Genomic DNA, 24,038 nt, shown 5'->3' with positions numbered 1-24,038 from the left:
ATCATCGACTCAATGGACAGAAGTTTGAGCAAACTCCAGGCGATAGTGAAGGACAGGGAAACCTGGTGTATGCCAGCCCATGCGGTGGCATAGCGTCAGACACGACTGAGAGACTGAACAACAAACAACAAAACTTGCAAAGTAGTTAGTACCACAGAAGGGACAAAGGAGGGGAGGTCTGTTGTCACGTTAGGGATCTTAGAATCGAAACTGAGCAGAAAAAGGAAGGAAAGAGATGAAAAAGGCAGTAAATAAATTATAATAAATAAATAATAATAAATGATAAATAAATAAATTTAAATAAAAATAGAATAATAAATAAATAATCGATGCAACCATGTAAGTCTGAGACTGCTCAGTTCAGTCGCTCTGTCGTGTCCGACTCTTTGCGATCCCACGGACTGCAGCACGCCAGGCCTCTCTGTCTATCACCAACTCCTGGAGTTTACTCAGACTCATATCCAATGAGTCGGTGACGCCATCCAACCGTCTCATCCTCTGTGGTCCCCTGAGACGGCTACTTGAACGCAAAGAAAAGCGGTGAGTAGCCGAGCTATCATGAACATAATTTCAGAACTGTAACGCTTTAGCGATGGCAATGTATCACCTCGAACAGCCAGTTTCTATGTCACTGCGAAGCCAGGTGGTCTGGGCCGTCGACATGCTGACTGGAAATTGCCGGCTTCCTCTGACCCTGGCAACCGAGATTGGTCCACCGACACCCACCGCAGTGGCCCTGCGCGTGCGCAGTGTAAGAGAGCTCGTCGCGCCTGCGCACACTTCGCCGCTGCCGCCCACTCTAGATCCGACCTTACCAAGAGCAGAGCTGAATGGGCTTCCGGGACGCCGTCCCCGGCGAGGAGTTGGCGCTTCCTAGGCGACCGGAACCCCGCTGACTCGTCCTCCTTCGACCAGAAACCCTCCTCCTGGGCCCGCGCGGGAGGAGTGGGGTCTCTGAGGGAGCGGCGAGCCCGCCGGCCCCGGTCTCTTTCCCTGGCGGCTGCGGCTTCTACCGTAAGACAATATGTTCAAGAGAATGGCCGAATTTGGGCCTGACTCCGGCGGGAGAGTGAAGGTCAGTGCACGGCCGGTGCCTCCCCTCACGGAATATCTTTTTCGTCCCGGCTCTTTCTAGCGCGGCCTGGGGAGGGTCAGCTTTCGCTCCTTCTTGCCTCAGGCTGAAACTGGGGTTTCTAGGAGGACGGCGACTCAGAGCCCCAAAGGGAAAATCGTGGTTTCATTGGGCCCCAACTTCAGGTGTAACCCCCTCCCTTCCATCCCAGCCAAAATAAACTGACATAATCCTTGGTGCCTGGGGGAGAGATGGACGTCGTCGCCAAGGAAGAAGCCACTTGGAGGGCTGGCAGATCCTGGCTTGGTGTTCATCCGCTTCCAACCCAGGTCACCTGTAAATCGGGGTCGGGGTCACCCACCTATTGTGGGATAACAACAGCAGATTCCATGCTAAAGAAGCACGTAGGTGAATGCTTTACCGAATTCTCTCAGCCCCTATTGCAGCCTTAAAAAGGCAATGTTACTCCCAGTATTTACAAGTGTGATAACGATAGAGCTGGCGGTAGAAAAGTTCCGAAGACTTCCCCAAATTTGTAGTGTTTGAAAGCCTCAAGGCTACGGCCAGGATACTAATTAATCAAGGCAAAGAAGATGCCTGGCACATAGGCAACATTCAGTACACGTTAGTTTCTTAGTTTGTAATTAAAGTTATAATCGAGCTTAACGTGATGTTTGACACCGTGACAAATTTCCCTCCCACTTTAATACGTTACCTGGCACATTAATTTTTTATGTCACGACCAGCTGGTTCCTGATATAACATTGGTTTTTACCCCCTTCAGATTTTTATTTACCACAGAAAGAAAAATTTTTTCAAAAAGAAATCACCCAATTTTGGCACCAGTCTAGTTGCTCTAGGTTTTAAGACTCCTTCTCCATATCATATTGTTTACAGAAATTTATGCTGTATATGCAGTTGTCACACACAGTGCTTTAATGCTTCTTATAAAGTGAGAGCTCTTTGAAAGTTTCAAAAGCTACTGAAATTAAATGGAAGGGGAAAGACATGGCCAGGTAAAATTCATAGTAGTAGGAGTTTCATAAACATATTTTCTCTCTGCTTTGGGGCCAGATTTTGGAATGGTAAGAAAGTACTACAGAAAGGAGGATTATAAAAAGATTGAAAAATAATAATAAAAAATAAGGGAAAAAAGAGAAAACAGAAAAGAGGATTGTAAGATTAGCTTTCAGAGGAGAACTTACAGAGCTTTCTCAGTTTGTAATCATGTTAGGTTCTAAAAGTCTTGTAAGTCCAAAATGAAGTGAGGAGATCAGGCTTGTAGTCCTCAAATGCTTTTCCACCAAAAATGGATGTGAGTTAGTCATTTAAAACTTAAAATTAGGGACCTGTTTCTTCTCCTTGCTGATTGTTACCTGATCTTGTAAGCACCTTTTTCCAATTTAGATAAATTTCATCCTAGTAGAAAGTCCACTGGCAAATGAAAGCCCTTTAAATATTTGAAGACCTCTACAAGTTCCTGTCAACACTGGCGCTATGAAATCTGTTACCTACTCACCTTGTCAGTGCTCCTTTGTGTTTATTCATTCAGTCCTTAAAGGTGAGGCCCTATCTTTGTGTGCCCCAAAAGTGCACTTGCTGTAACTTTTTTTTAATTTCCATAGAAACTGCTTGCCTTCTTCTGAATTAACTTTAGGCTAATAGGTATTGATTTATTTGAGGATTACCTAGTCGCAATGAAGTTTTTCTCTTTATGACCAACCTACTGTATCGCAGGTGCAACTCTCGCAGCCTGGATGGGAGGGGAGTTTGGGGGAGAATAGATAGATGTGTATGTATGGCTGAGTCCCTTTGCTGTTCACCTGAAACTGTCACAACATTGTTAATTGGCTATACCCCAATACAGAATAAGAAGTTTGAAAAAAAAGGAAAAACTTTTTCTGTTTGTTCACCGCTTTTCCTCTTCTTATTACTTGTTGATTACATTGGCCCTACACTTTTTACATATGCTATATCTTGGTCTTGACCTTCAGGTACACTCCTACTATTCAACAGTTAGTCTTCAATTCATGTGCAACATTCAGCATTTTCTCCTGAAATTTTTTTCTCTCTCCTTTTCATCATACTCTGCCTTTGCGGTTCTGAGATGTGCACAGAAACATGTACATGCATCACAGACCTGAGCACAAATATAGCAAACATGCCATCAGTCAAGTGTTTATCAAGCTTGACTCTTCCAAGTGCCTCTGCCATTATCTGAATTCAAATGTAATATTTAACTTGTTTGTTTAAATCTAATGTTTAAAGTCCCTTCCTAAGCATTACTATTCTTGAAATTGTGATTTGAATTGCTAGTTGTAGTTGTGGTTTTTCTAATATAGATTAAAGTAAGCACAAGTAATAAAAAGAAAATGCTTCCCTTATTCTACCAAAAAATTCTCTTTGAAACTGCCTTTAATTTTTGTACTGTGCTTTGGAAAACCTTGCTGTAAGCTGATTAATAAGGACATTACCATCAGGTGATGACAATCAAAGTTAGTGACTATTAATTACTGGTTGTTCTTTAAAGTCTGTAAATAAAGAACCTTTTCTGTTTCTTTATTAAATAACCAAAGCAAAAATAGAAACTCTCAAAGTACTTTATATGATTTAAATAGATGTTTTCAAAGTGAGAACACTGTAATTACTGTGATATTTAGTTATTTGTGGTAATATAAAATGAGGCCAATGGTCTGGAATTGATTTTTAAGGGAAATCCATGGTATATGCAAACCTAGGTTGTTAGGCCGCCTGCCATTTCTTTAATCAGGCTTTCAAAGCTTTCCTTCTGTTTATTTGGGTAATGATACAATGTTAATTTATGTTGAAATTGTTTATATTTTAGGGTGTTACTATCGTTAAACCAATAGTTTATGGTAATGTTGCTCGATATTTTGGAAAGAAAAGAGAAGAAGATGGGCACACCCATCAGTGGACAGTATATGTAAAACCATATAGAAATGAGGTAAATATTTCTTTTTCCTAAAACCTTTTTGACACTGTGGTTTGTTTTGCTTGAAGATAAATTGTAATGTCATTTTATAGTAACTGATAATAAAATTGTCCCATTGTAGGATAACCGAGGTCCTGCTGTGTAGTACATGGAACTCTGCTGAATGTTATTGGGAGGGGAGTTTGAGGGAGAATGGGTACATGTATATGTATGGCTGAGTCCTTTCTGTTCACCTGAAACTGTCATAGCATTATTAATCAGCTTTACTGCAGTACAGAATAAAAAGTTTTTTTTTAAAAAAAAAGGTAAAAAAAAATTGCCCATTGTAGAAATGTTACCCCAAAAGTTGAAAGAATAAAGTAAGAACTGTCATCTTTGTATACTTGTTAGTAGAAATCAATTTTCCAAAACTGTTTTCTAATGAAAATTAAGTTATGAGCTTCCCTGCTGGCTCAGTGGTTAAGAATTCACCTGCTAATACAGAGGAAGTGGGTTTGGTCCCTGGGTCGGGAAGATTCCCAGGGAAAAACTTGGCAACCCACTCCAATATTCTTGCCTAGGAAAGCCCATGGACAGAGGAGCTGGGCAGGCTGTGGTCTGTGGGGTAGCAAAAGAGCTGGACACAACTTAGCGACTAAACAACAACGATGGTAACAAGAACTGTCCTGTATACATAGTATGTCTTCTAATCACCACCTCTTAAGGTAGCCTTGTATATAATCACATGTTTCAGGAATGATAAATTTAAGTTATAATTTGATAATCAGAAGATGAAAGACAAAACTGCTACATAATCTGGCTGCTGGTAGTTTGGTTTTGTGGCTGAATCTCTAATGCCTGGAATGTAGTCAGTACATAGTAGGTATTCAGTAGGTACTAAATGAATAAATATTCCTCTGTTTAAAACTCTTCATTTTGTATGTCAGCTGTTATTGATCCAATATAGTGGAAGCAATAAGGCAAATGAGAATTTATGTTATCATTGTTATCATTTGTCACCATCTGGAAACATCTGTAAAGGCATTTAGAGGCATCATGAAGAGATGTTAACGTCTGAAAAGTTGAAAATGGTGCCAAAAACCACAGGATAGATTCATAGCTTGATAATGATAAAGTTATCCTGCTTCAAATACTTTTACCACATGTAAGAGAGAAGAATTTTGGACTTATACTTTATCAAGGAGGGGGCACATTTTGTGAAGGAATCTAGTAACTATTCAAAATAACTTTATAGTGTCAGTTTTAAGGGTCATCTTCCCCTGTAACCCCACACTGTGTTCAGTCATGTTTAATAAATTAAGAGATGATCAGTTTGGAAGTAAATAAAACACAACATGCCTCACATTAAACTGCCATGTAGGACAGTTTATAGTGACTCAGCTCAGTGCCTGCATGCTAACTTGCTTCTGTCTTGTCCAGCTCTTTGCAGCCCTATGGACTATAGCCATGCAGGCTCCTCTGTCTATGGGATTCTTCAGGCAAGAATACCAGAGCGGGTTGCCATGTCCTTCTCCAGAGGATCTTCCACACAAGGATCAAACCCACATCTCTTATCTCCTGCCCTGGCTGGCAGGTTCTTTACCACTAGCGCCACCAGGGACGCCCACATAGAACTCAGTGCAGCCGCAATTTAAAGGTGACTAGTTGAATGTAGCGGAGAAGGCAATGGCAACCCACTCCAGTACTCTTGCCTGGAGAATCCCAGGGACAGGCAAGCCTGGTGAACTGCTGTCTGTGGGGTCACACAGAGTCGGACACGACTGAAGCGACTTAGCAGCGGCAGCAGCAGCAGTTGAATGTAGGCCACTGGAGCTGAAATTAAGCAAAATACAGCACAGCAAGTAGTGTTGCAACCCAAAGTTATCTTTATTTCAAGGGCAAAGAAGATTCTAGTTGACCTTTGATTTCTGTTTATCTTTTCTTGGTATATTTCACCAAAAGACTGAATTAAAATAGTGAAACCAACTAAGCTTGATAATGTTTCTTCTTCAGCAGTTATACTATCACGTATTAAACAACATTAAAAGACAAAAAACTTTCAAAGTCCACACAAAAACTTGTATGTAAATATTCAGTGACATTACTCATAATTGCCCAGATGTCTCCAAACTGATAAGTGGATAAATAAAATATGGTGTATTCATACAGTGAAATATTATTAAGCAATAAAATGAAGTATTGATACAGTCTACTACCACATGGAAAAAATGTATTTGTTTTTATGGAAAAATCAGAATTGATTTTGAATATTGTCAACAGATATTAGCAAACAATACTCAGAGGTACATAAACATAAGATTTGTAACACACGTGAATAGAGACATATATACTTATATGTATGATGAATTATGAAAGAATCTGGCATAAGCTTCCTTTGCTTAAAAAACAAACCTCCAGGTTGTAATTCATATTTCTTAGGCATTTCTTCCCCTCTAATTTTTATATGTAGATGGCAGAACTAATTAATTCTTCTGTATTTTAGGATATGTCAGCATATGTGAAGAAAATCCAATTTAAATTACATGAAAGCTATGGCAATCCTTTGAGAGGTACAGTAGTTCTGTTATTCATAACATACAAAATATAAAAGAACTAGGAAATTGTATCAGCAATTAAAAATTCCTGATTGTTTTCTTTTTTCTTTGTTTTAGTTGTTACTAAGCCTCCATATGAGATTACTGAAACAGGATGGGGTGAATTCGAAATAATCATCAAAATATTTTTCATTGATCCTAATGAAAGACCTGTGAGTAATGTTACTCTTTGTAGATATAAAATGGATTTTTTAGTAATTGTAAAAATGTAATGTAATAGTACATTAGACAACATATACAAGCTGTATGTTGACATTTTTTTATTCAAGTATAGTTTATATAAGTTTATGTCTTGCTATACCTTGCCATGCGTTAAGGTTTTTCCTTTTTAAATGAAATGCCTTTCAAAAATCTTTTATTTTCCAAGTGTAAAAGGAAGGAATACAGTATGAACAGTTATTTGAAAGAAATCATGGAAATTATATGATTACTAAAGCAAAAAAAGGTCTAAAATTCATTAGTATTTTTTGGTTATTAGTAATAAACAAGTTGAGTCCATATACTTTCTGAAATGGGAGTGTCCAGTGTCTAGTTAAAAACCCTAGAATGCCTTTTTACTTTTTCATACTGTCATCAGTACTAGCAGCTTTATCTTATTCATGATTCCTTATTATAACTACTTTTTCATCATTTGCTCTCTTCTTCCAGTTGTTACTAGCTAATGTAAAAAGTCCCAGAAGTTTTCGCTTTGAGCCCTCAGCAACTTGGTGAAGTTGGTGAGATCCTCTTTTTAGAGATGAGGATACTAAGGGTCAGAGATAAAGTCTTGTGCTCAAAAATACAGTTAACTGTGATAGAGCTAGTTTTTGGACCTGTACATTTGCATTCAGATGTCATACTCTTTCCTTTACTCTTTTGACTAAAACCACTAAGCCTGCTTTATTGTTAAACACAGAGTTACAACTCAGGCTATTTCATTGCACATTTGTATGGTCAGTGTTCAACTCCACTTTCAGGGTTTTAACATTCATCATCATCAATTTTCGTCTTGATAGACTGAGTTCATTCCTTCAGCACCAAACATTTACACTTTAATTATCTGATTACATTTGTAAAACTGTGTGCTTTTAAAGGACTTGAATAGCACCTGGGCCAGTGATAGAATTAGTTCCTAACTAACTACGCCAGAAATGCCTAAGGTATTTTTTAGAAGTTCAGACATCTAGTCCCCATTCTCTGGATGGTGATTCATAGATTTGGAGAGGGGCCAGCACCCCCCAGGTAATTTTGATGCACAGTAGGATTTAGGACTGGTTGATGTAGACCACTACATAGAAGTTTCCTTTAGCCCCTCCAGTATAGTAAGAAAAGAAGACTAACTTCCATCATGAAGTGAAACATCCTGTTCAGATTTGGAGAAGTTCTAGTTTTCAGAAAGTTCTACTTTATATTAATCTTCCTTGAACTTTTTCCTGATAACTATTCATAGATTAGTTTGTTTTTATTTTCCTCCTGAAGATCCATCTAAATGGTTATTTAAATATCTTCCATATGGTAACGTTTTGGTATCTCCTACCATTCTTGTCTTTCTGTGATACTCTCACAGATACTCTGTTTGGCAAAAAATTATTGAATATATTTGCAAGATACTTCTCAGAGGTCAGGATACAAAGATCAGACACTACACCTATCCTTGATCAAAATAGTCTTATTTGGGAATATAGAGCACAGAATATGGCAGATATTGAGAGAGGGGAGAGGGAGAAATTGTTAATGTTATTAGAGCTGAGGTTCTTATTAACTTCGTAAGGTTGCTTTGAATTCATTTTATTTTGAGAATGTGCTGCTTTACCTGTCTGCCGCCTCATCTGTCTCCCCCATCTCACCACCCTGCCCCACCTTGGAAGATACATCTCTGAAAGAAATCATTATATCATGTAGCCTCATTATGAGACAGTTCTGAAAGTCTACTCTTGGGAAAGGAAGGTAATACATTCTTTTGCACTTCTGCAGTGATTAATTTATTGATAGGTTTTTATGTAGATCTACATGAACCTGAATTTTATCCACTCCAAACTGTTCTTGTGTTCTTTCAGTGTAATGAAACTATTATAGTTTTTCAGTTGACTCTTATAGAAAATAAGTCATATGAAGATTTATTTAAATTATAAAAGAAAGACATGGGTAACTTGTGATTTGCTTCCGTTATCCAGTAACCTATTACAGGTGAAGCCACTATGTAAAAGGAATGGTTGTTTCTAAAAGCAAAATACTAATACTAGGGTTTTATTCCTAGAAATATTGCCAGCAGGTATAGGCATTTTCATTGTTCTAAGAATCTTCAAGCATCAGTGTAAATTAGAGACATTATGTCTTGAAATTTTTCATTGTCTGTATCTGCATGAATGCCTCGCAAAATCTGAGCAAGGTTGGGAAAGGGCAGTTTTATGATGTAGTTTTCAATACTGCTCAAATTATAAAACACATAATATATAGGTTTTAAAAGATTAAAAAATAAAATGTGCAAGCTTCCTGTATTAAGTTCCTGTTGCTGCCATAACAGTATCACAAACTGAATGGGTGAAAACAGCAGTTGATTCTCTTGGTTCTGGAGACTAGAAGTCCAGTTTCAAGATGTTGGCCATGCTCTCTCCAAAGCCTCTAGGGGAGGATCTTTTCTTGCCTCCTCTAGTTTGTGGTAGCCCCAGGTGTTTCTTGGCTGTGCCAGCATTAACTCCAGTCTCTGCCTCCACTGTCACATGGCCGTCTCTCCCTTCCCATCTCTGGGTCTCTTCCGTTTTTATGAGGATATCAGTCATATTGGGCTAGGGCCCCCCCGTGACTTCATCTTAACTTGATTATATTTGCAAAGACTCTGTTTGCAAATATGGTCACATTCACAGGTACTGAGGATAAGTATAGATTCTTCACTATCTTTAGGGGGGTATAATTTAACCTCATAACATAGAAACCCCATTTCTGACCCCTTCTTCAGGAAAACGACAGTTACTGTTTTCAGTTTCTCTAGGAATTAATTCCCATGTATCTGATGTATTTAAATCCCTAAGTTTGGATTTTTCAGTTTTAGATAGTGCCTCTCAACTCCTGAGGATGACACATGATCCTTTGTCTTCATATTTATTTTTTCATTTTGCTGGAGGAATTTCTTCAGAAAGGATGCCTAAGAAATAAATTTTCAGAGTAAATGCTCTCTAAAAATACCTTTATTTTTACTTCATGATTGATTGATTGGGTGAAGAATTCTAGGATCCACAGGAGGATATGCTCTCTTGTCTGTGAGTAAAAGGAGAAGAAGGAAGATTAACCAACCTAGCCACCCAAAGCATTCTTGATTTCTACACCTGTCTCTCTCGGGCTCCACTGGGGCCACTGTCTCTCACGTCTAATGTAGTTTTCTTCCCTAAGTTTTTCGGTTATGAATTTCTCCATTATGGTTTATCTATTGGTGTAGTCTCATCTGCTTTCTGTCGTCCTAGAAATTTGTCAAATTATCTGCTTTAAATATGATGCCTGCTTTTTATGATGATTTTAGCTGACTTTTTGGAAAATTCTTCAAGTCCTCTCAGTTGCTTCTCCAACTTCAGCATGAACCTTTGATGTTTTACCTGCTAGATTTTGTTTTGTACAAATAATCATACATTGTGCTGCAAAGTTTTTCCGTTGATGTCTTATTATATCTGTTTCCAAGTATTTTGAAGAGAGGTTGCTCTTGCCAAAGTGAATTATCAGTGGCTGACTTTTTGCTTATTATGCTACTTATGTTATAATCTTAATATTACACTGGAGAAATTAACTTGTCCTCTAAAACTTGAGTATTTTAGTATTGATCATTCCTTTTGAAATCAAATCTTTTTTCCTCACAGTGAATGTGTAAACTTTATCTGTCACAGTTAAGCAAATTTCATTTGTATAAGTAAAAGACTTTTTGTCTTAGTGATTTCCCAGTTTAATTTGCATAGCCATATCTTGTGTTATTTTTATATACAGTCACTCTCTGGAATGCTTTGTAGCCAGTCTTTACTTATCCTCTTTGTAGCATACATATTAAACAGATATGGATAGATGTTAATACCTAATAGGAAAATAAAAGTACAGTCAGAGTTCGGATGATCTGCCACTGTAAGTTGTAGTTGTGACAAGATCCTGAATTTGATAGGTTTACTGCTTTACTTTAGTAGTTACTTCTGTAACTGTAAATCAGTTAGAGAAATAATAATCTCATATGATGATGATAAAAACCACCCACGGATGTCATATCTGTTTTTATTTCACAGGTAACACTGTATCATTTATTAAAGCTGTTTCAGTCAGACACCAATGCAATGCTGGGGAAAAAAACAGTGGTTTCAGAGTTTTATGATGAAATGGTAAGAAGATTTTATAATAAGAGTTTTTAAAGCATTTTCAATTTGTAGATTTTGAAGTTACAGGGCTTTTTTTTCCCATTCTATCCCATTAGATATTTCAAGACCCAACAGCAATGATGCAACAATTATTGACAACATCTCGTCAGCTTACCTTAGGAGCCTATAAGCATGAAACAGAATGTAAGTACCATGAGTTTATAATTAATCCTGAGTAATAATGTATTCAGTGATGATGAAAGGATTGTATGATAAGTGACTATTAAATTTTTTTATTATGTATAGGTTAAATTTTTAGGAGTTAGGAAACAAAATATGTATTACCAAAGAACAAATAAGGATGCTTTAAATAGTTCCCAAAGTAGGCCAACTTTCAAAAAGGTAAAAGACAGCTGCTCACACACTCTGAAATACTGTTTGTCTTTTATTCACTAATTTCATTTAAGTGTAGCTTGTCATTAATCTCACTGAACCTGTCACTCAACCATTTTCTGTGTATACTAGTCTTTGCTAATGATGGTGTGAAGAACCTTGCATAACATTATACTTTAGTGTACTGTGGTTAGCATCTCTCTCTCTCTACACAGCATTTCATGCAGCTGCATCAATCATTTGCATTTGTCATTCAAGATGAAACCTATTTAGCAACCCCATGTGGACATTTATGTTACCATTTATTCAGTTGTTACTTTGATCTTTCATTTATTTGCTTACAATATATATTGAGCATCAGTACTATGCCAAGCATTGTTCTAGGTTCAGAAGATAAAGCAGTGTCTAAACCAGACAAAAGCCCTGTCCTCATGGAGCTTACATTCTAGTGGAAGGAAGAGAAATATCCAATAAATAGAACAATGGAATGTTAGGTAGTGATTGGATGGCATGGAGAAACCTAGAGCAGGTGAGGGAGTGCTTCTGGTGCAAGGAGATTGTTAGAGTTTTAAATATCACGTCAGAGAATGCTTCCTGAAATTGTGGCGTTCAAGCAAATACCAAAAGGAGTGGGGAAATGAGCCATGCAGCTGCATGAGGGAGGCATGTTATGTGTAGAGGGGCAGCAAGGGCAGGAGCCCTGAGGTAAGAGCAGGCTTGGCGTATCCAAGGAATAACAGAAAGGCAAGTGTGACTGGAGTAGAGGGGACATGGATTGGGAGACGAGGCCAAAGAAGTAAGAAGTTAATAGAGGACCAGGTCAAACAGGGTCTTAAAGGTAACTATAAGGACTTTAAGGAGATGTGAAGTTTTTTTGTGGGTGTTGAGCAGCAGAGTGACATTATAGGAGTAACATTTTCAAAAGATCAGTCACCCTGGTTGCTATATTGAGATTAGACTATAAGCCAGAAAGAGTAGCAGCAGAGTAGTTAGGAGGTTGTTGCAATTGTCCAGATGTGATAGAGTTGTGAGTGGTACCAATGGGGCAGCAATGGAGGTTCTGTTTTAAAGATAGGTACAGTAGGATTGCTGATGGTTTAATAAGATGTGAGAAGAAGGTATATTAATACAAAACATGACTCTTAAGGTTTGGAGCCTGAAGAAGGAAACAAACAAAAAATTATTGTTGCTTTTCATAGAGATAGGAAGTCTGGGAGGGGCAGCTTTGAGGGGAAAGATTAGAAGTAAAGTTTGGACATGATGAGTGTGAAACGCCTGTAAGACATGTAAGTGGAGATGTTGAGAAGGGAATTGTACTCAAAGTCTGGTATTCAAGAAACGGTCTGGGCATATAGATGGATTTATAAATTGTGAGGCCATATGGTATCATCAGTAGAGTAAGTGAAGATAAACAGAGGTTCAAGGATTGAGCCCTAGGCTTTCCCAAAATTTAGAGATTAAGGAGATGACTGGCTAAGGAAATTAGTTTAAAAAAAAAAAAAAAGATGAACATGAGTGTGGAGGGAGTAAAGCTAGGTGCACATAATACCCTAGAGCCAAGTGAAGAAGGTTCATCCGGAAATAGTCGTTAGCTGTGTACCTCTTAGAGAGCAAGTAAGATAAGAGCCAAGAAATAGGCGATATAGGTGATAGCAACGTGAAATTCCTTGGTGACCTCAGTGGGGCAGTTGAAGGAGAATAGTAAGGACAGACATCCATTGAAGTGGATCCAGAGAGAATGAGATGAGACACTGGAGACAGGTGCTATGGATAAGCCTGTCTTGGAGTTTGACCTGTAAAGGGAAAGGAGCTCTTGAAGCAGTAGGAAAAGCAGGATTTGGGGTCCAGAGGCCAGTGTTTTCCGGGGGAAGTGGACCAGTAAATGTAGGTGTAGGCTGAAAGAAGTGATCCAGTAAAAGAAAAGGGTGAGGGGATGAAAATGCCCTGCTGGGGAAAGAGATTGCTGTTAAACCGTTAATGGTTATAGTAGTGTTTGTGTTTTCATGAAACCCATGACTGGGGGGTTAAGTGATCTGAATACTGATTAAAATTGCCACTTGGTAGTCATTTAAAATTTCAAATCACACTCATTAAAAGGATTTATGCTTCATTTTCTACATCTGAAAATATGGTCTACTTTGTCGTGAACATAAAACAGAAATGTATATGATCACTTCGAAAAGGTGAAAAGCGTTAGTAATATGCTGTTTTAATTTGTTACTGGTAATTTTCTCTTCATTATAAATCTTTCTCCCATTTCATATTCATAGAGAAAAATTCCCTTTTAAAATTCAAGTGCCTGCATTTCTGTGTTTTCAACAAGACTAATATCATTAATTCATATGTGTGTAACAGTAAAAACAAATGTGTTTTATAAAAAGACTTTCCCACAAACTACTTTCGTTATATTAAAGCTTATATGTGGAGCTTTATAACCTTGGAAAGTTTCTTTTTTAAATTTATTTAGATTATTTTTCAAGGCAGGTGGGTGGCCGACATTATCACCGCTTACCCTGTGTGCTTGCTTCGCCAACTGGCATGACCTGAAACCCCCCCAGGCATGATCCGCTCCAACCCCCACCTCCCTCCACGCCTGGCTTTTGTGCAGAGCCCCTGACTCACGCACGTGTTAGACTCCTTGGTCCATGTTTCAAATTTATTTTGGGCTGCACTGGGTCTTTGTTGCTGCAGGAAGTCCTTCTCTAATTCCAGCAAGTGGAGGTTACTTTCCATTGCAGTGCATGGACTTCTCATTGCAGTGGCTTCTCTTGTTGGGGAGCACAGGCCCTAGAGCACAGCCTCAGTAGTTGTGGAGCATGTGCTTAGTTGCCCCACTGCATGTGGACTCTTCCCATACTAGGGGTCTACATGTGTCCCTTGCATCAGCAGCTGAGTTAACCACTGGGCCACCAGGGAAGCCCCAACCTTAGGAAGTTTTTATTAGTAAACTGCATTTTTGTATTATCTTGAGGTTATTTTCTTTTTTTAAAAAAATATAATTTATTTTAATTGGAGGCTAATTACTTTACAATATTGTATTGGTTTTGCCATACATCAACATGAACCCGCCTTGGGTGTGAATGTGTTCCCCATCCTGAACCTCCCTCCCACCTCCCTCCCCGTACCATCCCTCTGGGTCATCCCAGTGCACCAGCCCCAAGCATCCTGTATCCTGCATCGAACCTGGACTGGAGATTCGTTTCGTATATGATATTATACATGTTTCAATGCCATTCTCCCAAATCATCCCACCCTCTCCCTCTCCCACAGAGTCCAAAAGACTGTTCTATACATCGGTGTCTCTGTTGCTGTCTCGCATACAGGGTTATCATTACCATCTTTCTAAATTCCATATATATGTGTTAGCATACTGTATTGGTGTTTTTCTTTCTGGCCTACTTCACTCTGTATAATAGGCTCCAGTTTCATCCACCTCATTAGGACTGATTCAAATGTATTCTTTTTAATGGCTGAGTAATACTCCATTGTATATATGTACCACAGCTTTCTTATCCATTCATCTGCTGATGGACATCTAGGTTGCTTCCATGTCCTGGCTATTATAAACAGTGTTGCAGTGAACATTGGGGTACACGTGTCTCTTTCAATTCTGGTTTCCTCAGTGTGTATGCCCAGCAGTGGGATTGCTGGGTCATAAGGCAGTTCTATTTCCAGTTTTTTAAGGAATCTCCACACTGTTCTCCATAGTGGCTGTACTAGTTTGCATTCCCATCAACAGTGTAAGAGGGTTCCCTTTTCTCCACACCCTCTCCAGCATTTATTGCTTGTACACTTTTGGATAGCAGCCATTCTGACTGGCGTGAAATGGTACCTCATTGTGGTTTTGATTAGCATTTCTCTAATAATGAGTGATGTTGAGCATCTTTTCATGTGTTTGTTAGCCATCTGTTTGTCTTCTTTGGAGAAATGTCTGTTTAGTTCTTTGGCCCATTTTTTGATTGGGTCATTTATTTTTCTGAAATTGAGCTGTATAAGTTGCTTATATATTTTTGAGATTAGTTGTTTGTCAGTTGCTTCATTTGCTATTATTTTCTCCCATTCCGAAGGCTGTCTTTTCACCTATCTTGAGGTTATTTTCTTAACAGCATCAAATCTATAAGGAAGAAAAAGATAATTCTGTAAATGGTATTGGCACAGTTGATAACTTTTGAGAAGAAAACTTAATTTAGATCATTGCTTCATGGCACTTAAAAAATTCCATTTTAGTTAATGATGGTTAATTGTTTTTTGATTTTTTTTTGCCATACCATGTGCATATGGCCAAGCAAAGATCACACCCGTGCCCCTTATATTGGAAGTGCAGAGTCTTAACAATTGGACCACCAGAGAAGTCCCTAAATTTTTTTTTATATCAATTAACCTGTTTAAAAAATTAGAGAAATGACTATCTATCTTGGCTAGGGAAGACTTTCTAAATTTGAGGTGTTAGAAGAAATTACATTGAAAGACAAAAAATTTTTTTTGCAAAAGGTATGTAACTTATGCATTTCAAAAGGGCAAAAAAAGAAAAAATAGATTTTTGGAAGATATGACAAAGGATTAAAAGCTGTAAAACTCTAGAAAAAATAGAATATAGTTTTAAACTTCAGTTTAAAACAAAGGACAAAGGAGTGGACTAGACAGAAGAAAGGTGGTTAGTAAATAAAAAGAAAAATATTTGACCCTGCTAGTAATTTTTAAAATGCAAACCAATAATAATGTATGGCTATATTTGTATCAAATATGCAAAAGAAATCTTTCATAGTTGTACCTAGTAAGGATGTGGTGAACACTGTCTTCTCATGAATTGTTTATGTGAATAGGCCTTTTAGGAAAGCAATTTGGGAATATTAATCAAAGGTGTAAAAAAAGATAGATGCACTTTTACCAGTTTGAGAACATTATACTCAATATTTGGTAATAATATCAGATTTGTTGAGTACTTTTGTAGTCTATACATGTATAAGCTCATTTATATCTATAATAACTTTTTTTAGGTAGTCCATTTAGAAAAGGAAACTGAGGCACACATTGGTAAGAAACTTGCTCAATTAATATGAGTGAGTGAGTGGTACAGCCCAGTCTCCTAGGCAGTCCTCAGAACTTAGGGTCTAAAAGCATTGTAATATTTGTAGACAGAGTAATAAGATAAAGGTTGCTCATTATAAAGCACGTTAAAAGTTTATAAAGATATTTATATTGGTAAACCTGCAGAAATTGACTTAAGCACTAATGGTCTAGCTTTTAATAGAAGTTGCTTCAATAAGGAATAACTAAACTGATATTGAATGCTTAATAGAGCTTACACGTACTAGATAAGTGCTGTACATTTCTGAAGTGAAGTGAAAGTTGCTCAGTCATGTCTGACTCTTTGCGACCCCATGGACTATAGAGTCCATGAAATTCTCCAGGCCAGAATAATGGAGTGGGTAGCCTTTCCCTTCTCCAGGAGGATCGTTCCAACCGAGGGATTGAACCCAGGTCTCCTGCATTGCAGGCAGATTGTTTACCAGCTGAGCCACAAGGGAAGCCCTTAGGAATTCCCTTAATAGCCCTCAGAGGGAGGTACTACTGTTAACCCCATTTTGCGTAGAGAGTTTTGATCTTGCCCTGAATCACTCAGCAGAGCCAGGATTTAAACCCACACAGAGTCTGTACTCTTAACCAATAAACTGTTGTTTCTCTTTGTAAAAAGCCTGTGCTTCTAACCAGTGCGTTACATTTGCTTTGCAAAACTAACGGTTCTTCTTTGGATTGGTTTACTGTAAATTGAGGCTTCATTTGGAATTTAAAATAGAAATTTTATATATATTTATATATGCTATAAGCCCATGGAATTTCAGAGTCAGACACAACTGAACACACACACATACATACATACATACATACACATGTGTACATACATACATACACACATGGACACACACATATATATGCACATATATATCTTAAATGTATGTGTAAACATTTAATATATAGGAAGCAGAAAACTCGAACAGGCTAAAACAAGTTTTTAAATGTTTTCTTTAGGATTTCCTCATTAACCCATTTCTCCTATATATGGTACCCTTGGCAATTTTATGATTTATCAAAAATACAGTATGGTAACTAAATCAAAGAACAAAGATCTATGTCTACAATGAATGCTGTCCTCTAACAGATGAGTTAAATTAAGTCTTCCTGACTAGATTGAAAACTACCTGTTACAGTCATAAAGTCCTTGTTGTTTCCCACATCTTTCTGTACTGTCTCCAAGGCCTGCTGTGTCCCACTTCATCTAATTCCTATCTTATTCTTTAAAACTCAGTTCAGATTTTACTTCTGCCAAGAAACATTCCTTGATACACACACGCGCACACACACACACACACACACACACTCACTCACACTCTCTCTCTCTCTCCCCTTGATATGAATCCTGTCTGCTTTATAGCTCCCTAATTACCTCATGACACTGTAATGCATTTTTCTTTCTTGTCTATCTCCTACGTCTGTGTCCCAGCCTCTGTCAATCCACTGTCAATGTGCCTCTGTCAGTGTGCCTTTCACTCTGCTATTGTTTAGTCGCTCAGTTGTGTCCAGCTCTTTGTGGCTCCACGGATGGTAGCCCACCAGGCTTCTCTGGAAATCCATGTATGTGCTTAGTCACTGCAGTTGTGTCTGATTCTTTGCAACCCCATTGACTGTAGCCCACCAGGTTTTTCTGTCCATGGGGGTTCTCTAGACAGGAATACAGGAGTGAGTTGCCATGCCCTCCTCCAAGAGGCTCTTCCCAACACAGGGATAGAACCCAGGTCTCGCTCGTTGCAGGCAGATTCTTTGCCGTCTGAGCCACCAGGGAAGCCCAGAAGTCCATGGGATTTCACAGGCAAGAATATTGGAGTGGATCGCCATTTCCTTCTCCAAGGGATCTTCCCAGTCCAGTGATTGAACCTACCTGTCTTGCATCTGCTGCATTGCAGACAGAGCCTTTACCATTGAGCCACCGGCGAAGCTTGCTTTCACTCTCTGTATGTCTTTTAATTGATATGAAGAGAGTAGGGGAGCAAGGGGGTAAAAATTTCTGCATTGTCAACCAAGTCTAAGGACAGACAAACCATGAAAAGAAATATTGTACTTCTATCACAGATGACTTGTTTCTTTTCGATATAAAGAGCTCCTCACATCATTTTAAAAGGCCAATAACCAGTAATTTAAAAGCTTCAGAGCAAAAGAACCATCAACAAAATTAAAAGGAAACCTACTAAATGGGAGGAAATATTTGCAAATCATGTATCTGATAAAAAGTTAATTTCCAAAATATATATAGAACTCATACAGCTCAATGGCCAAACAAAGCATACAATTCAATTAAAACTGGACAGAAGAGCTAAATAGATATTTTTTCAAAGAAGACATGCAGATGGCCAACAGATATCAAAAATACGCTCAATATCACTTATCATCTGGGAAATGCAAATCAAAACCACAAAATATTATTTGATGTCTGTTAGAATGGCTGTTCAGAGAAGGCAATGGCACCCCACTCCAGTACTGTTGCCTGGAAAATCCCTTGGATGGAGGAGCCTGGTAGGCTGCAGTCCGTGGGGTTGCAAAGAGTCGGACATGACTGAGCAACTTCACTTTGACTTTTCACTTTCATGCATTGGAGAAGGAAATGGCGACCCACTCCAGTATTCTTGCCTGAAGAATCCCAGGGACAGAGGAGCCTAGTGGGCTGCCGTCTATGAGGTCACACAGAGTCGGACACGACAGAAACGACTTAGCAGCAGCAGCAGAATGGCTGTTATCAAGAAGACTAGAAATAACAAGTGTTGGCAAGGATGTGAAGAAAAGAAAACCCTTATTCAGTGTTGATTGGTGTAGCCACTATGGAAAACAGTGTGGAGGGTCCTCAAAAAAATAAAAGTAGAACTGCCATATGATCCAACAATTCCACTTCTGGTATGGCCTGAAGGAAAACGAAAACACCAACTTGGAAAGATATATACACCCCATGTTTGTTACAGCTGCTGCTGCTAAGTCACTGCAGTCGTGTCTGACTCTGTGGGACCCTGTAGACGGCAGCCCATCAGGCTCCTCCATCCTTGGGATTCTCCAGGCAAGAACACTGGAGTTGGTTGCCATTTCCTTCTCCAATGCATGAAAGTGAAAAGTGAAAGTGAAGTCGCTCAGTCGTGTCTGACTCCTAGCGACCCCATGGACTGCAGCCCACCAGGCTCCTAGGTCCATGGGATTCTCCAGACAAGAGTACTGGAGTAGGTTGCCATTGCCTTCTCTGGTTCATTACAGCATTATTTACAATAACCAAGATAGGAAAACAACGTAAGTGTCCATCAATAGATGACTGGATAAAGAAGTGTGTTTTATATACATATACATACATACATACATATATACACATGCACACACACACACACACATAATGGAATAATATTCAGCCATTAAAAAGAAATCTTTCCATTTGCATCATCATGGATGGACCTCAAGGGCATTATGCTAAGTGAAATAAATCAGAGAAAACCAAATACAGTGTAATCTTATTTATATGTAGACTCTAAAAAAAAAGCTCAAAAATAACAGAGAACAGATTAGTGGTTGCCAGAGGTTGGGGTTGAGGGGGCCATGGCCAAAAAGGTGCAAACTTCTAGTTATAAATAAGAGGTGATATGATTTACAACATAGTGACTATAGTTAATAATATTATATTGCATGTTTGAGAGTTGCTAAGAGTAGATTTTAAAATTTCTCCTTACAAGAAAAAAATTCGTAACTAAATATGGTTCAGTTCAGTTCAGTCACTCAATGTCCAACTCCTGCGACTGCATGAACTACAGCACGCCAGGCCTCCCTGTCCATCACCAACTCCCGGAGTCCACCCAAACCCATGTCAGTTGAGTCAGTGATGCCATCCAGCCATCTCATCCTCTGTCTTCCCCTTCTCCTCGTGCCCTCAATCTTTCCCAGCATCAGGGTCTTTTCAAATGAGTCATTTCTTTGCATCAGTTGGCCAAAATATTGGCGTTTCAGCTGTAGCATCAGTCCTTCCAAAGAACACCCAGGGCTGATCTTCAGAATGGACTGGTTGGATCTGCTTGCAGTCCAAGGGACTCTCAAGAGTCTTCTCCAACACCACAGTTCAAAAGCATCAATTCTTCTGTGCTTGGCTTTCTTTATAGTCCAACTCTCACATCCATACATAACTACTGGGAAAACCATAGCCTTGACTAGACGGACCTTTGTTGACTAATGTCTCTGCTTTTTAATATGCTGTCTAGGTTAATCATAGCTTTTCTCTCAAGGAGTAAGCGTCTTTTAATTTCATGGCTGCAATCACCATCTGCAGTGATTTTGGAGCCCCCCCAAAAAAAGTCAGCCACTGTTTCCCCATCTATTTGCCATGAAGTGATGGGACCAGATGCCATGATCTTCGTTTTCTGAATGTTGAGCTTTAAGCCAACTTTTTCACTCTCCTTTTTCACTTTCATCAAGAGGCTCTTTAGTTCGTCCTCACTTTCTGCCATAAGGGTGATGTCATCTGCATATCTGAGGTTATTGATATTTCTCCCGGCAATCTTGATTCCAGCTTGTGCTTCTTCCAGCCCAGCATTTCTCTTTATGTACTCTGCATATAAGTTAAATAAGCAGGGTGACAGTATACAGCCTTGACATACTCCTTTTCCCATTTGGAACCAGCCTGTTGTTCCATGTCCAGTTCTAACTGTTGCTTCCTGACCTGCGTATAGGTTTCTCAAGCTGCAGGTCAGGTGGTCTGGTATTCCCATCTCTTCAGAATTTTCCACAGTTTATTGTGATCCACAGTCAAAGGATTTGGCATAGTCAAAAAAGCAGAAATAGATGTTTTTAAAACTGGAACTCTTGCTTTTTCGATGATTCAACGGATGTTGGCAGTTTGCTCTCTGGTCCCTCTGCCTTTTCTAAAACCAGCTTGAACATCTAGAAATTTACAGTTCATGTATTGCTGAAGCCTGGCTTGGAGAATTTTGAGCATTACTTTACTATCGTTTGAGATGAGTGCAATTGTGTGATAGTTTGAGCATTCTTTGGCATTGCCTTTCTTTGGTGCTGGAATGAAAGCTGACCTTTACCAGTCCTGTGGCCACTGCTGAGTTTTCCAGATTTGCCCACATATTGAGTGCTGCACTTGCACAGCAGTGCAGTGAAGCAGTGCACTTTCACACTTTCAAATCATCTTTAGGATTTGAAATAGCTCAACTGGAATTCCATCACCTCCACCAGCTTTGTTCATAGTGATACTTCCTAAGGCCCACTTGACTTCACATTCCAGGATGTCTGGCTCTAGGTGAGTGATCACACCATCGTGATTATCTGGGTCGTGAAGATCTTTTTTGTATATATGGTAACAGATGTTAACTTCGGACTTACTGTGATGATCATTTTGCAGTATATACAAGTATTGACTCATTATGTTGTACACCTGAAACTCATATGTTGTATGTCAATTATACCTCAGTTTTTTAAAAGGCAGGGGCCAGTCACCTAATAGAAAACAGAGGAAAGGATAAATAGGCAGTTCATAGAAAGAAAGGGAGAAATATCCCCTAACCATATTAAAAGATTATCAATCTCAGAAGTAATAGAAGTGCAAATTAAAACTATTCTGAAATATAATTTTTAACCTTCCAGATTATTTAAGACCAAAAAGTTGATGCAGTAGGGGAACAGACATACTATGCTAATGAGATTATAAATTAATAATAGAACCTCTAAGAGTCACTTGGCATTCTTCCAAAATTATAAGCACAGTTATTCTTCAACCTAGCAATTACTATTTACAGGAATTTATCACACAATTTTCAGCCTTTTAATTTTGTATCAGGTGTATGTACTATCTATTTTCAAAAATAATTTAAAAAATAAAAACAATGAAAAATTACAAAGAAAAATGTGGATTGTTTTGGCAATGTAAAATGTATCACAAAAAGAAAGTCACCAGCAGTGGGCAAAATAAGAACACATTATGTGTTTTTAACATGCTGAATGGTTTTTACATGTATTGCTTAATCCTAAATCCTCTGTGAAATACAAAGTTTTAACTGTATTATATAGAAAGAAGAAATTAAGTGAGAGAGATATCAGCATTCAGCTAGTAAGGGACCAAAGGTGTATTTGAACTCAAGTCTTTCTGATTTTAAAAGGTTTTAGTTTTTTTTCCTTCAATCCATGCTGCTGCCAACTAGTGATCATTTTACATTAACAAAAGTACAGCTGTCCCTTAACAGCAATTACCTGAAATGTCTACAAGGTGGAAATGTTGGGTGATAGTAGACATTTTTTTCTCTATAAAACATGGTACTACACTATCCAAGTGGAATATTTAAATAAATATAGTTTATTTTGCAGTAATGATATTTTTCTTTAGTAATTTGTTACATAGCCAGCTAGAATGTTTTAAATATTTAATGTTCCTCTGTCATAATAGTACTTAATATGTTTTTATGTGCCAGATGATATTCATTTTAAATCTTTTAAGCAAATAATATCACAAGGTGTTTGCCATTATAATCTGTATTTTAGAAATGAGGAAATGAGCATGGAGATTAAAAAAATAGCTTATTCAGAGTGGCACAACTAGTAGAGCTAGAATTCAAGCCTAGGTAGTTACTACTCTGTTTTGAAAAAGGTACAGGTTTACCAGTGTGGTTTTGTTATGTAAGTTTTTCCTACACGTAAATTTAAGAATCCTCTTTTTAGTGAAGTCTTATTACTTGGAAGTCTCTTGGACTATATACTCCCTAATTTCCAAATTAGTATGTAAATGGAGAAAAACAAGGACATTATGTCTTAAAATCTTAAGTGTGAATTAAAATACTGGTGGCCCGAATTCTATTCTTTGTGATAGAAAACGTCTTAGATCCTCTCTTGAGAGTTGAGACTTTCTCACCCACCCTCCTGTGTTTAGTTACATATCTTAAGTTGTTTGCATTTCATCATGGAAACATTGACCTAACGGAATGTCACATTTATTACTCTGTGACATATCTCAGACATATGAGAAAAATGCAATAAATTAATAACAGTCTGTTTTCTTTAGTTGCAGAACTTGAAGTGAAAACCAGAGAAAAATTAGAAGCTGCAAAAAAAAAAACAAGCTTTGAAATTGCAGAGCTTAAAGAGAGATTAAAAGCAAGTCGTGAAACTATAAATTGTTTAAAAAATGAAATCAGAAAACTGGAAGAAGATGATCAGACAAAAGAAATATAAACAGTTCTGAAGACAACTTGATAGTGAGCTAAGATGAAAATAAGGTGGACTTTAAAGGAGAGATGGACTACAAATGCTACAGTGTTTCTAAAAGGAACTTTGTATATAGTTGTCGACCATAAATTTTTCAGCAATGGGGTCAAAGTATTTGTACTTTACCAGCAATCTTTAATGTGAAATATGTGTATAATAAGAATGAATGGTGTATAGGTATTTTACCAACCCATTTTGGAGTAGTTCTGTGATGTTAAGCACAATTTTAAAACATTTTTATTGCATTGTATGTATAGCTTATCCTTTTGACAGGCATTGAAATTTCATTATAAAGTATAACTTGTACAAATTTTGTACTTCCCCTAGTAGTTAGAATTAGTCATAAAATTAATGTGTGTATTAAATTTTTACCTCCCCCATCCCAGCTCTTTTGTACCTGATGTGCCCGGTGTCCAGTAAGCACTGAATAAATGTAGTCTGCA

At 38.1% G+C, this 24,038-nt stretch overlaps 1 protein-coding gene across 1 annotated transcript; it reads left to right on the top strand.

Annotated features, from left to right (window-relative positions):
- The first annotated feature begins 878 nt into the window (after positions 1 to 878).
- YEATS4 (YEATS domain containing 4) lies at positions 879 to 24,038 on the top strand. The gene is made up of 7 exons (XM_052640749.1): positions 879 to 1,075; positions 3,918 to 4,037; positions 6,508 to 6,574; positions 6,677 to 6,771; positions 10,855 to 10,947; positions 11,040 to 11,127; positions 23,393 to 24,038. The coding sequence occupies exons 1-7, from the start codon at positions 1,025 to 1,027 to the stop codon at positions 23,560 to 23,562; spliced, it is 684 nt and encodes a 227-aa protein (XP_052496709.1). The 5' UTR covers positions 879 to 1,024; the 3' UTR covers positions 23,563 to 24,038.

This window comes from Budorcas taxicolor, chromosome 5 (genome assembly GCF_023091745.1).
Source record: "Budorcas taxicolor isolate Tak-1 chromosome 5, Takin1.1, whole genome shotgun sequence".
NCBI lineage: Eukaryota > Metazoa > Chordata > Mammalia > Artiodactyla > Bovidae > Budorcas > Budorcas taxicolor.
Note: the sequence above shows the minus strand (reverse complement) of the source record. Positions and strands in the feature narration are given on the sequence as shown.

Bases quoted from the DNA above. Each gene is read 5' to 3' on its own strand.
- YEATS4 (XM_052640749.1), top strand. From the start codon at position 1,025: ATGTTCAAGAGAATGGCCGAATTTGGGCCTGACTCCGGCGGGAGAGTG. The intron at 4,038-6,507 runs GTAAATATTTCT...TCTGTATTTTAG, and splicing joins TAAAACCATATAGAAATGAG to GATATGTCAGCATATGTGAA. The intron at 6,575-6,676 runs GTACAGTAGTTC...TCTTTGTTTTAG, and splicing joins CTATGGCAATCCTTTGAGAG to TTGTTACTAAGCCTCCATAT.